The sequence below is a fragment of the Amphibalanus amphitrite genome, unplaced genomic scaffold (assembly GCF_019059575.1).
Source record: "Amphibalanus amphitrite isolate SeventyFive unplaced genomic scaffold, NRLGWU_Aamphi_draft 000840F_arrow, whole genome shotgun sequence".
Classification (NCBI taxonomy): domain Eukaryota; kingdom Metazoa; phylum Arthropoda; class Thecostraca; order Balanomorpha; family Balanidae; genus Amphibalanus; species Amphibalanus amphitrite.
This window is the reverse complement of record NW_024882334.1, coordinates 23323-38021: the sequence shown is the minus strand read 5'-3', so window position 1 is coordinate 38021 and position 14699 is coordinate 23323. Positions and strand designations below refer to the sequence as shown.

Sequence of the window (14699 nt, the reverse complement as noted above, 5' to 3'; positions counted from 1 at the left end):
CCCGGCAGCTCAGCGATAGGACCCTATTTTATCCAGAATCGACAGGGTTCGACCGAATTGATTTAATTTGTATGATAATATGTCGTATGCAATGGCTGAACTTCAAGCTTGATTGATAGGTAGATATAAGCATGAAAGAAATGTTTAGATATAAGCATGACTAAGAAATAGCCGGAACGGTTACTCGATTGCAATATACGCAAAGAAACCCTTCGCAGCTACCCAACTTCAAATCAAGACGGTGGACCAAGCGAGTAGACGCTGTTTCAGGACCACACGTAAATCTCAACAACCATTGTATCGAGTTGACGAATGTCGTGATCGCTCAAAGAAAACACACCAGTCTTCCTAGACAGAGACATCGACTCCCATCGTTCACCGGAGCTATGCAACAAGATAGCCAGTTCAAATCACTGCACAACTCGGTTTTAGATGGATCTGAGCGCAGTGCCGAGCAACTACTGCGCCTTGTGGAAAGGGTATCCAGCGGTGAGTGCAACCAAACGCGCACAGAAGCCTTTTTCATACTCAGGCTACCTCACAGTCCGTCGTACAATTCGTAAAGCATTTCCACACAAACATTCCCACACACACCTACAGTACACACACATGGCCACTGAGCCCCGTGGAGTCGGATCAAACAGCGCTGGGCCGTGCTGTACCACCTACACATTCAGACGGATATTTGTCGAGCAAACAACGCGTTACTCGCAACGTGGGATCACTGGCACAGATCGACGGACTGACGAACGGACGGACGGACGGACGGACAGACAGACGGGCGGACAAGCGGACAGACAGACGGACGGACAAGCGGACAGACGGACGGACGGACAGGCGGACGGAATGATGGACACACAGACAGGCGGACGGAATGATGGACAGACAGACAGGCGGACGGAATGATGGACAGACAGATGGGCAGGCGGACAGACATAGGGACGGACAAGCAGACAGACAGACGGACAGACGAACAGATGGACAGATCAATAGACGAATAGACGGACAGCCATAGGGAATGCCAGATCAGCGCCTGCGCCATTACCTAATGAAGCTACCACCACCCCTGCTGCTTGGTGCGGGTTCCGGCGCCATGTGTGCCCGTCACGTTTCATTACTGTGATGCATGTAGGAGCTGGGCGAGGTCGACTTGCATGTGCCCCACAGTTATGTCAGAATCAGAAGAATAATATTTCGGGTGTGATATATGAGTCATGACATCAATAAGAAATGGAAACATGTGATGCTGATTAATGTATAGTACTACATTTAAAACTTGACCAGAACCCACAGCTTTCATTCAGTTACTACATATATTGCAGTTTCCGTCAAGCGCAAATCCGCCAAGTATCCTTCTGTGTTCCTGTCAGCGTGAATAAATGGCCAACATAACCGAACGTGTTGGTCATTCCATCACACATTCATCCGATGGGATTGGATTTGGGCCTGAGAAGAATAGAAGGGATCGGTCCAGGATCAGGCATCGGGGCAACATAACTGCCAACAGAAACTGACAGCATACCTACTCGATGAAAAAAAAAATCCGAGAAAATCAAGGGCTATTCCTGGCCGAGAAAATAACATGACATTTCTGGTAATGCCCCATCGACATCTCTTGGTACCCTTTTCCTCACAATACCGCTCCAGCTATTGCTTCTGATTGGATCGCATTTAGTCCTGTCAAATAAGACATGACAGGAAACATATTACGACAAAGAACAAATAATGGCCCAACACGCAGTCCTTGCCCAGACAGCAGAGGCACATCGCTCAGACGGTGTGATAAGAACGCCGTCAGATGTTCCAGGCAGTGTGCTGCGGTCCCAAATTGGTCACGGAAGACAGACACGTAGCCCCGTGAGAGATGACGCAGACGGGACGATCTGACGATCTATCAGAATGGGAATGGTTCTCAGGGGAAGAAAACATTTCCAGGGTCTGATTCTACACAAAGGAATGGGGTCTGTGTCTTTCAAAGGAAAGTGTGTTTGATGCATGTAGTAATAAAAGGGATGCCCAGCATTAAAGAAGCGATGCTTTGGCTAGCAAATTGTGCTACACTCCGATACACGGGTTCACGTTTGCCGCGTTTTTTTTTTTCGTTACGAGTACAAGAAGCCCACTGGCCTCACCATATCCTATCAGCTATCCATATATCATCTGACCACCACAGGCAAAATAACCATACACCGCCTTATATCTTCCATAGCGTCATTTTTTTTATATCCACCCGAACAATATTGCTTTGCCGTCTCAAGCCTTTCAGCAAACACGCACCAGGCTCCCAGCGACGCTAAGACAACACTGGGCAGCCGTCTGACGCCCCAAATCTTCTCCGGCTACCGACGTAATATCGCCAGCCGGCCGTATAAGCCCACAAAGCCCACAGGGCTGTCACAAAGCCAGAGTGTTGTGCCGTCGGCAGTCGCTATGTCATATCGATCTGGTCTGTGTTTTCGTTACACATCGTGCACAAGGCTTGAGCCCCGGCCGAGACATCGCGAAAACATCCGACCTTCTCGACGGGGCAGGACGGAATGGCTCTGTCTTTCCCTGTAATTCCTCCCTCTCCTCTCACTCCCCTTCTCTTCCCTGTCTTTCTCATTCTCCCTATCCTCTTCTTCCTCCCTACTCTCTCTTCCTCTTTTTCCCCCTTTTCTTTCTTTCCTGGCACCCACACGCACCCATCCGAAAACCAAATGTCAAACGACAAAAACTTTCCGTCTGAAATTCTCATCAATCCTATCAACATCCTCGCTCCCATCTCCCTCCCCACCCAAATGATAGCACCTTTTCCCTACGACAGGAGTGTAAATGACCACCCACAAAAAGTTCGCCACCGAACCCTCCTTCCAGCAGTGAGGCGAGAGGGTGAACACGGGCCATAATAGCATATCTATCAGCAACGCTAGACGAGGGCTCGGCGAAAACGGCTGTCGTTCAAAACGGCGACAAAAAGTTATTTGTTGGATGAGCGGAAGACACATCGACTCTTTTTGTCGTAGATCGCGCTATCTTTTCCCAAAATAGCATCTCTCTGTGGAATGGTCCTCGAAAGCCTAGTTACCAGGGCTGACTGAAACACTGCATTCAACCGGATGAATAAATGACGTGATATTGTTTGCCAGGTAAGAAAAAAATCGGAGAACAATATTTTCTCAGTCCAGCCGACTTCCATCATCTATGGCATATAAAGTTAACGTTAAGGAGGTTTATTCCATTCGAGACGCGCTACCTCCCAGCATTCCGAGTCGTCCGCGGCATTGGCCGGCACCGGCTGACGTTGGCCGCGCAGTAGTCCGGCGCTGTTTCTCTGTGGTTGTGATCAATACGGGCCGTCGGATGGTCCGCCCAGCCGGTCGGGGGTCGCCACCCCCCCCCCCCCTCCCCCCGCCCCTCCCGACACCCCGCCCGGTCCGACTGACTGATTGACTAGACTTAGTTCAGACACTACGAGAACTGGAGGGGAGGGATACAGCAGATGTCGTGATAAGGCCCTAAGGAGACATAAGGAGAAGTCATTCGGAACGAAAGTCGACGATGGGCTGAATTGAATACAAATCACTGAGAAGCATTTCGGAACATTCACCAAGTATAAATTTCCTGAATAATACAGCGATTATTCAAACATTTAGCCAAAATCTACCAAACACCAGTATCTATTGCCCTTCCCTGCACATTCAGGGTCCATCACGCATCACAGCTTTCCTCCTCTCCTCTCTCCTCCGCTCGCTGCTCTTTCCTACCATCCAGACCATTGACAAAGCTAATGAGGCGTTCAGCCGAGATAACAGACGCAGCGAGCTTCTGTCTCCCAGCGAGTGTCTCAATGTGTCTCAGTGCCTCCGTCGCCAAGAATGTTCTACTGGTATCCATGGTTCTCGGCCTTTGCCATACGCCATAATTATGGACCTTCTATTTTTGGATGTAGGCTGTAGCTTAGCATGTTACATAAGCATATCATGATTGTCTCCACGATTTAAGGCGTGCCTTCGAGACCCATAAATGACTCTCTAGTGTCTAACTATCTTTGCGTGACTTTGCGAGTCAACGAGACAGAGTTGTAGCAAAATGTACCTCCTAAATACGTAGGAAAAAGAGAGATAGAAGAGAGAGAGAGAGAGAGAGAGAGAGAGAGAGAGAGAGAGAGAGAGAGAGAGAGAGAGAGAGAGAGAGAGAGAGAGACCTGAGACACCGACTAATAAGGCGGAGAAGGTCGCCCCATGGGTGGTTGGAGAGTAAATCTGTAGGGCGGACACCAAACTAGTTACGTCCCGCCGGGTCCTATCTAGGAGGACATCTTTGTGTCGGAAATCAGCGCTGGCAGCTCACAGATTGGTGAGGTATCGATACGGACAGAGATCTCGAGATAGCTAAACGAACGTAATTAATGGTCAATTTCCAGCGACTATACAGTATACACAGCTGTATATATACAGGTCCAACGTTACATGGATATAATGGTATGGGCCAATTACACGACATTAGATTTGTGCTGTCACGTATAGATGCACACAAAATATCCAAATCATAGCAGTACATATACAAAACTGACAGCTTACTAGACAGAAAATACATCAAACACGATTTTCAACACATGTTTGATGCCGACCACAACCTGCCCTCAGCAACGCCATGCCACTCCACACCACAAGGGAGCAATGGGCTGCATATTTCCGGTCCCCAGCCCACCATACTGGATGTGACGGGCAATCAGGTCCGAGCAGCTAGCGACAGAGCCTACGGAAGCTATTTAGGAGAGAAACCACTCAGGCCGTCGCCGCCGCCGCCGCTACCGACGACGACGACAACGTTATATGACTGAATGGCAGAGCTCCGCTATTCACTCAGCCAGAGAACTCCACAGGAAATCAGCGAGTCGCTGGCATCCCTGAATGTGTCATCAAATTCGTTCTGATGCTCTAAAATGCCGCACGCCGGACGCCACTCTTGTTCTCCGCTCGGTGGCGTTTTGCGGGACAGCCTACATGCAGGCGTTACTGCTGCTGCCATCTATCGGGAGAATAAAACACTGATAAGGCAGGGCGGTCGGCCCCACAGGCCCACAGCCATACAGTGTTCTGCACCTGTTGACGCCAGTTTGGAACTAGTGCTAACTAGTTTGCTGAGCGAGTGTGGATCGGGCCACCGAGTCTGCACTGAACACAGCAAATCGATGGAAGCCATTGCTACTGAACGGGCCACCAAACGATCGGGTGAAATGTGGTTCAGAGTGGACGAAACAACAACGGCCGAGTGCGGGCAGGGTTTCAAAATGAAAGGTCACGGCTGTCCGAAGTCGTATTGTCTGGACAGCCTAAAATGGTTGCAGTGAACATTCGACTCGCAGAGCCAGTAGGATAAACATGAATCCAAAGCAGCTCCAAAAAAAAAAAACAAGGAGCAGAAAATATATACAATAAGCAAGCAGGAAAAGAAATTGCACTTCGCAAGTTAGCATAAAAACATACAGCTATAGGCATGCTTGATCAATTGACTGCTGGATTGACTGATTGGTAGACGGAACATATGCTGATGAGACAGGCAGCCAGCCAGCCAGACAGACAGCCAGCTAGACAGACAGACAGACAGACAAACAGACAGACAGACAGACCGACAGACAAACAGACAGGAAGACCGACGCGACTGTCTGACTTTCAGCCCCCTTATCGACCTGCTGCCTCCAGCAAATGGTCACGGGTCAGTTAGAACGTTCAACATTCCCCGGTGCTGCCATGGATCGACCTCTAACTGGGCTTCAGAGGTCACACGACTGTCAAACGATCCGACTGTGACCCAAAGGTCAGGTCGGCGGGAAGATAGCGACGGTCAGGAGGGAAACGACGGCATTGCGATAGTGGTCAGTAAGCTGATAGACTCGGTCACCTGAAGAAAGTTGGAGTCATAGGACAGTGAAGGGAAGTAAGCAGACGAAAGAGGCTCTATGTGAATGAGCCCAGAGGATTCACAACCCTCTCCCGTCAAGGTACGAAAGCCACTTAAGATTGCAGAGTAGGCTAAAATCACTTAACATCATTGAAATATGTTACACTCGCATTGGTAGACCAGCTAACTTGTGAGTAGCAATGATGGTAATTTTAATATAGCCATTTCAAATCCACCATCCCACTTTTGGATCGGATGGACGAAATTGGCGCTAATCCCCCTGGAGACCACGGTTAATTTCAGGTAGACCCAACTTCAGAACAGAATATTTCTTCTTGAAATTCTCTTCTGAAATTGATTGCCACAATTTCTCTTTGGGCCACCAGACTTGTCCATGAAGTTCCGAACGCGCTTGGCCATTATGATGAGAAATCACCTCAGCTTATTGCAGTCAACGGAAACCCTCTCCGTAAAACACACGGCAATTGAGTAGATGTGGGCTCTAAGCACCTCAATAAGGCCACTGGCCGGTCCGTTGTGCAAATAATCGACGGTGATGGAGGGAATTTCTCCCCGAGGCACGAGGCCCAGTGGCCCGGGGATATATTTGCACACGCTCGCCGAGGCGAGCCGTTATGACCTCAATCGACGCTCGTTTGGGTTTCGGATTTCTAAGCATGGCTCACTGAAACCAGGGAGGATAGTGGGATTGTTTCTGATAAACAAGAATATCCGCGGAACTAGTGAGCTAATCAAAACCAAAGACTGAGCTGTTAGCGCCTCATAACTCCCGTGCCTTCGGTTATTTTGTTCACAACTTTTACTGAAGCGTTTGTTGCACTTCAGTAGGAAAAACATATTTTTTCAACACCATCAGAAAACTGATTTTGTGAAGAAGTTGCGTCAAGAGGGGTCACGCTACGCGTTTGTTGCTAAACTAAGTTCCGGTGGCAGATAATGCCAGCATAGAGCTTCGTCTGCATAGAATTACCATCTGCCCCCTCGTTCACATAGCGCCACACCTCGTCCCAGCTGCGCCACACCTCGTCTCGCTCGTACCACACCTTTGCCACGCTCCCATTTCGCGGCTCTCCGGCGGCATTTTATCTTTATCTAACATCTCTGACCACTTCTCCGCGCGTCCAGCCGCAAACACGGCCGTCCAGACAAAAAGAGCCGAAAACTGGCGAAGTTACGGCTCGCTAGAAGTTGTTCGAGCTTAAACAGACAGAGAAAGCTGGTACCTGAAATGATGATTGTGAAGATGCGAGAAAATACCGCAGAGCACGCTACGAACAAACTAATCAAAGAAATACAAGCTTCAAGAGTTTGTAATTACTATACTTCGGAAGATATTCGCAAAAGAATGATGACAAAAGATACTGTCATAACACCCCACTGGCAAGCAAGAATTTCTTTCGTGGAGCATCTTCACTTCAAAGAGATGTGGGAAAAAAGCTCAGCAGGCGAGATGAGACTGAGCTCTCCACAAGGAAAAGAGAAGCAGATTCTGGGGAGAACGGCTCCTCCAGGCCCACCGCGGCAGATCAAAGTCTCTCAGAGATATGACGGGCCGCCGGTGATGGTCGGCGCACCACTTCCGCCGTATGCAAATGGCGGCGTCATTGCCGCCGCAAAGTGTCGGTGAAATTGCCTCACGGCGTGCCAAAATGAGCGCTTTATGCCCAGCGACCTCCAGAGAGGAAAGAGGAGGGGAGACGATATGATGGGAAAGACGAGGGAGAGGAAAGGAGCGGATATGGAGAGGGAGAGAGAGAGGGAGGGAGGGAGAGAGAAAAAAGAAGGGGAGGGAGAGAAAGAGAGGTGTAGGATACATTATGGCAGTCCGGTGTCGAACTGTCGAGGGATCATGGCAGGGAAGGAAATCTGAAACGACATGAACGGCAAGGATCTACGAGAAGAGAAGAGAAACCGACGAATCTAAGCGGAAAAGGCTGATATCAGTCATGGGGTGCACTCCCCCATGCAACGGCTCCGAGTTTATACAGCCATTCTCTCTAAAACCGTACTGCAATAGCAGGCATTCCTCAAATTCCAATGTGAGTCACGGTCATTTCCGATGCACATATATCTCCATTATTCTGTGCGGCCCGACCGGTTCTGGCGCGGTCAAGCAGTCCCATGTTGACTGACAATAGTCGACATTCATTCATTCATTCATTTATTCATTCATTCATTTATTCATTCATTCATTCATTCATTGAACAATATGGATGTCCAGACAACACAGTCCTTTGGCGCAACGCCATCCTCCCCGCACGTATCCAGCTCCCAATTCAATAACAACACATCAACCAGCCCTGTCACATCATGTCACACCAATGACGGTGTCCAAAGTCAGACGCCGGGGGACGTGGGTAGGAGCGTGGGCGATTGAGTCGGATACTGGTCGAATGGGTATGCGTGGGTGGTATAGTGGGGCCAATGCAGCCGGTAATATTCGGTGGCAGTGGCGCAGCTGGTGCTCGAGACATTTGTATTGTGTAAACCAAGTTCTTGAGAAAGAGGGAGAGAGAGAGAGAGAGAGAGAGAGAGAGAGAGAGAGAGAGAGAGAGAGAGAGAGAGAGAGAGAGAGAGAGAGAGAGAGAGAGAGAAAGAGAGAGAGAGAGAGAGAGAGAGAGAGAGAGAGAGAGAGAGAGAGAGAGAGGAGCAAGAGAACGAGCTAGAAGACACCGTAGGTGTCACAAGTGACAACTTACCTTTTCACATGCGGAGGTTGCCTTGATGAATTCGGCATATTTGGCCTTGACCGGGCTGTTGTGGGCTCCGCAGAGAAGCTGCCAGACGATGCCGCGGAAATGATGCGGGATCCCTTTGCGCACCAGGTCCTGCACAGAGACAGAGAATGGGTCAGGTCAAAACTAGTCGGGTCAGGTCACAGGTAATCATGTGATATCAAAGTAGTCACACATGTAAAAGAACGATGATCGTTTTGCTTAATGTAACTCTGCATATCTATTCGTTTCCCGTTGGGTTAGATTTGAAAGCTGTTTATTCGTTCGCAACATTCACGATGTTTTCCACGAGTAATATTGGACCATGAATACAGCATCCCATCACACCACATGACCACATTTCCATACCAGGACCTCGTCAATCGTCTCCACGATCTATCGATCCGCATCATAATTGCAATCGCCCGCTCTATCAGACACCACGGCGCCGCACCGCATAAGCGAACGATCACGTGCCATGCTCGGGGAAAGAGAACCATCACTGGCGCCCATTTCCTTGCCTCGTTTCCTGATAAAGACCATCGCGCCGCATCATCACACGGCGAACGAAGAACCAGCTGACGATGTTCTATCACTGACCAGAGAAGCCTGGCGGGTGTACACTGATAGGAAATCGTACCGAACGACCTCGAGCCAGAAGCCATGCAACGGCAACGAAATGGTGTTTCTTTACTTGACCTTGTGGACAAAAAAAAAGGCAAATACTGGTAATTTGCTCGGCGTGGCTCACTAGCTCGGAATTTTTTGGTAATGTGAGTTCATTTGAATTCACATAAAAAGCTCAAAGCAAAAATGCATAATGCATTGCCTTTATGAGCTATTGAAGACTTTTGAAAGAGCACGCATTTTGGCGCCAAAAGAACATAGCTTGCTATCGATCCTGGTTCTTAAATGCAGAATTGCGGATTCTTTCGATCAACTTTCACTCATATCTTCGACCAGGCCATCTACCCATCTGCCCACCAGCCCACCTCCCTTTCCAGACAGACTGGAACCCGCGTTTACGCTGTGCACATACCCCTCCCCGTCGGCCCCGTCCCTAGGTCGCTCGCCAAGTGAGATTTACGGTCCTGGCGACTTTTTACGAGGCGACACGGGACGAGTCGACATCTCCCGACAGACGCCAGAGCCAGACGTTGGTTGTGACGTTTACCGGCGCGCGCCGCTCGTCTTTGATCGTCTCTGCCTTCGTCAGAGTTTCTATTCACTGCACAGCGGTGGAAGTTGTGAAGGTACGCTCATTTGAGCATAACATTGAACAAAACTAGCTGAGTGCACGTAGATAGTGACAATCCATCAAGAGTAAGGTTTTCGATTATTGAATGATTCTCGAGAAACCGGACGACGTTTTGGGCTAACTGGTCATCAAGGTTCTCCATCACGAAACTTCCGAAGGACCACAACGCCACTCATAAGACTCAGTTACGCAAATATACCGAGTAGGCTTACATCTCCCAAACCACTGACTTTTTGCACTGCCACTGGCAATGTCATCGCCATCCTCCCTTCCTTCGTCTGCCCAGCGAGGTGCTTCCATTAACACCACACGGGGCACAAACGACCACCCCTCCATCCCTCCGCCGCCCTCTGTTCTACCACCATTCATACAAATCAGAGCCCACCAGGCTTTGTCACCACATTTGTCGTGATTGCTGGACGCCAGACTCCGTATAAGTACTGCAGGAGAGTGCATTGCGACTAGGCCAGACCATTCAGTGATGTAGGGGGAGGTCATATCCATCAACACTCACCGACGGGCGCCGGACGTTAGACTATCCAAACGTTTGGGCTAGCGGATGTTTGACCCTCGACTAACTCGGACATTTGACATAGGTACTAACTTTAATTTCCCTGATATTCAACGAACAGTTGAACTTCGTCAGCCTTGGCTCTATGATTAACACACGTTGCCTGTCGTGGACATGTTTGTGGATCAACACTGCCGCCTCTGCCACCGCCCACCGCCCTCGCATCCTTCCCACCCCCGCCTCCACTCCCGCCTCCGCCCCTCCCCCGCCCCCATCCTGCAGCCGGGGATGTGTGCCTGTGGCGTGCGCTAACGCTGTGTGATTGATGATTCCAGTAAGCCGGGCGGACCCGGGGCCCGGGACGCCACCCGACTCACGACGCGTGTGCGGACGAATCACGCAGACGAGTCACCGGAAGGTTGGGAAGGCAATAGGTGGACGAAGGAGAATGGTATTTTAACGAAAGTAGGTGGGTGGGTGTAGCCTGTAGGGAAGAGGTGGTGGATATTCGTTGACTGGAAGTCAACTTTGGCGAACGAATCAAGATGGAGGTAACTTCGGTCCCTATCAGCCGAGCAGTCAGGCGGAACAAAGGAGGCCACCGGTTTTTTATTAAATTCATAGCGTATTATCGGTAAACAATGTGACTTATAGGTGTGTTTATAGGAGTGCTTATAGGTTATTGACCACGAAAAAGTAAGCGGAATTTTTAATGAAAATCAAGGAAACGACCATCAAATTAAACAAATAATAAAATTATTCAGCAGCATATAAATGACCAACCATGGGTTTATGCTCTGAAAATAATTGCCAATAAAAATATAAGCCTGCTAATCTCAAACGGTGGAATCCCATGCACTCCACGCTGTCCAAATGTACTGGATGCCGAAAGTACATGAGTACATCAATGGCTATGTCCATCGGCATAGGTCGATACCGGATCAATGAATCAATAGTTATCAGGCCTACGAAGGGAAATGGCTTTTTAGCAGTCTGGAATGTTCCCGGTAAAATTCCACACGACCCAATCTCAAGATTATCATGGGAATAATCCAATAACAATGCTTTATCTTACTTGTATTGAGTGATTTATTGCTTGCATTGTAGACGGGGTATAGCGCTAGCGATTAAACCCAAGCACAACGGGTAGCCGCTGTTTGGCGCATATGCGGCTGGTGGCTTCAGACTGGTAAATGGCTGTTATGATTACATGATAAGTAGGTGGGAACGACTTCAAAAGTTATGATGGCTTCTGCAAGTTTCATCTCGGCTCACTTCGAAGAATTCTCCATCATGGGTTGCAGACATATCACTCATTCATTTATCACACTCGCTGAGATTAACATTGGTGCAAGTGGGCGTATAACTATGCTTCGAACATCAAGCGTAAAACTTCTCACGATTGATGATTGCCTGGTAGCGGCACCACTAATTTCCAGGAGTGATCGAACCTTCTCTGCTCCGATGAGTTCCTCGAAAAAGCTTCATCCATCAGCAGGACCAAAGGCATTCGAAACAAAGGCCCAGTGAGTGATGCTGCAGCAAGGAAAGCGTCGCCACTGCGTTATTTAACGCCCTGGCCAACTGCTAATTTTAGGGGGAAATATGCGTTCAAAATAAGCTAAGCCAAAAATGAAGCTATTATAGCTGTAAGCTTAACGCATTTATGACAACTAACTTAGCTGTAAGATTAATGCATTTATGACAACTAACTATCTCAAACGCAAAACGCTCCCCAAAACGAATTTTCATTAACCCGCGCCCTGCTGGGGGGGTGTTTGAACACCCCCCCTTGTGGTTTTTCGCGAATATCTCAAAAACGGCGGCGCGGAGCGCCGCCGTTTTTGGTACACCTTATCATACATCAATTCTACACATGTTGTGAAAATTTCAGACCAAGGTCATTCAAGGTCAGGTCACCAGGTCACTTGAAGTGACCTCACCTCATAAAAAGTTTCAATGTCTGTCATAGCTACATCGAGTGACCGATCGCTTTGAAACTTTCATCGTTTGCTAAGAGCAATAGCATGTACAAAATGTATATCTCAGAATTTTGATATCGATGACCTAAGGTCAGGTCAATTTTGCGACCTCCCCATTATAAGTCAATGGGAGAAAATTGAAATGTGCCTCTTTTGGACGAAAGACATTATAAACACTCCCAAACACTGAATTACAAGTGGTTTAGACACACTGAACATGAAAATGGTGTCCGTGACCCCTGTTTATGCCCTGAGGTCATCTTAGGTCACGAATGGTATCTAGCAGTTTTTCGCAAATAACTTTTGATAGAGGCATGCTAGAGCGATGAAAACGCCTTAGATGTGTTCAGCTCGACGACACGGATCGACTGATATGCAACATGACCCTTTCCGGTCAGGTCATGACCTTGACCTGAGGTCAAATTTTCAAGTTGACCTTTCAAGGTCAAGTTATAGTTCATTCGATGCGTCTTGACGAGAGGAACACGATGCCGGTAAAAGTAAGCTCGTACAAGGCTTGGGTCAAAAGTTATTGCAGAAAAACTGTTTCCGAAAAAAATCGGCTATTTTTGCAGTTTTTGCTCCCTGCAGGCAAAACCGTTGACGTCAGGTCAAATCTGAGAAAATTATTCAGAAAGGGCGTTAATAGGGCTATCGAATGCGCTTTTCCGTGGCGCTGTAGCTCTATTGGTTCCCGAGTTATGCGTTGGCTTCTTGGAAATTGTCGACATTCGACCTGGAAATCGGCGAAATTTTGCCTTCAATGACCTCTGGTGACCTGACCTTTGACCTGACCAAAAAAAATGACCGAAGTGATTTCGTCATTATTTTTGACGCTCTTTCGAACGCCGCCTTCCGCGTATCGCTACGTGGCCCAGGAGCCGAGTTAGAAGGGGGGGTGTTCAAACACCCCCCCCAGCAGGGCGTGGAAATCCAGGACCCCCAGCCGGGCGCGGGTTAATGCTTCAACGTGGATAAAACGCAAGGTTTCAGGGGATCCACAATGTTATTCATGATAAAATTGTGTCAAATCTACAAAACATTGAGATTTACAGTAGTTTCATGATTTAGGGACAGCATGGTCGGACCGGAAGCCCCAAAATAGGTTTGCATAATGGAATTAAAATCGCAGACGCCCAGCTAGATCCGTCTCCAGATCCTTAATTGAATTGTCACGACATGCGAGCCATGTCACATCCGCCCGAGCGACCGACATTCCGGACCGAAATTACGGCCAAATTCCACCCTCTGTCTTCGGCCAGACATTCAATCAAACGCCACGGAAATTAAACAGTCTGAGGTGAGCCGCGCGGGCCCATACATCACCCTTTCTCCACACCGTAGCGCAGCGAAATTTCCTCTCTCCTACTCCTCCCCACTGACATCACCCACCCTCCTGTTCTGTTCATTGTCCCCCCACACCCACCAACCCCCACCCACCCCTCCATTAGTGTTAAGTCAGACCAATATGGCAGACCAAAAGGTAGACCAACATGGCGACGCCGGCAGTGTGACCCACCTTGACCTGCTGCTGTTTCTTCTTCCAGTGGAGGTCCCACTCGTTGACGATGCGTCCCCAGACGACCCAGGCATCCTCCTCCGGCTCGGCGGTGCTGTCCTGACCCTGACCGGAGCTGGTGACCGAGGCCACAGAGATCTGGGAGGTGTCGGACGACTTTCGGCTGTGGCCAGACGTGTTGGAGAGCGAGTTCAGACTCTTGGCGTCCGTCTCGATCAGTCTGAAATCACACAAAGATGACGTCGGTCAGACATACGTAAGAATACCACCGGTAGATATAACCCTTAGTTAGTTGTATGTATGTATTTGTCCCTTAGTTAGTTGTATGTATGTATTTGTATGTATTTACGATCGTGGGCGATCCACACATGGTGTGGCGATTACTGCCCCTTAGTTGTGAACAAAAGCAAATAAAAGAAGACATTAGAACGAACAAAACGTAACCATATGACGATGTTATTCTTCGGCGTATTGGCTTCCAGACTCCGGCATGGGGAAATTCCTTGAAATCAATTTCAGGGAGTCTGCTTAAGTCCCAAATTAACAGCTTGCAATGCCGGCTGCAACATTCACCAACCAATAACCTTTCCAGAGGTCGCCAATGTTCCGAATACCGCTCCCATCCCTCCTCCATATTGCACTCCGACTAGTGCCGTATTTATTCAGTAAGTCGCTATAGCCACCTTCAGCCCTCCCGTACCCAGCCGTCCTGAGGATAAATAGGCTTATTTCCGGAGAAATATCGGCCAGTGCCGCGCCTAACGGCTCAATTTCACCCGACAGGGAGACGAGGGAGGCGTTTAGACAG

At 48.8% G+C, this 14699-nt stretch overlaps 1 protein-coding gene across 2 annotated transcripts in view; it reads right to left on the bottom strand.

The window, feature by feature from the left end:
* The window catches only part of LOC122366935 (ecotropic viral integration site 5 ortholog-like), a 45318-nt gene that overhangs the window by 15331 nt on the left and 15288 nt on the right, over positions 1-14699 (bottom strand). For both annotated transcript variants that reach the window (XM_043339606.1, XM_043339607.1), the window contains 2 exons: positions 13892-14111; positions 8607-8735 (listed from right to left, as the gene is read on the bottom strand). In XM_043339606.1, coding sequence (XP_043195541.1) covers positions 8607-8735; positions 13892-14111 — 349 coding nt within the window. The remainder of the gene's footprint in view (positions 1-8606; positions 8736-13891; positions 14112-14699) is intronic.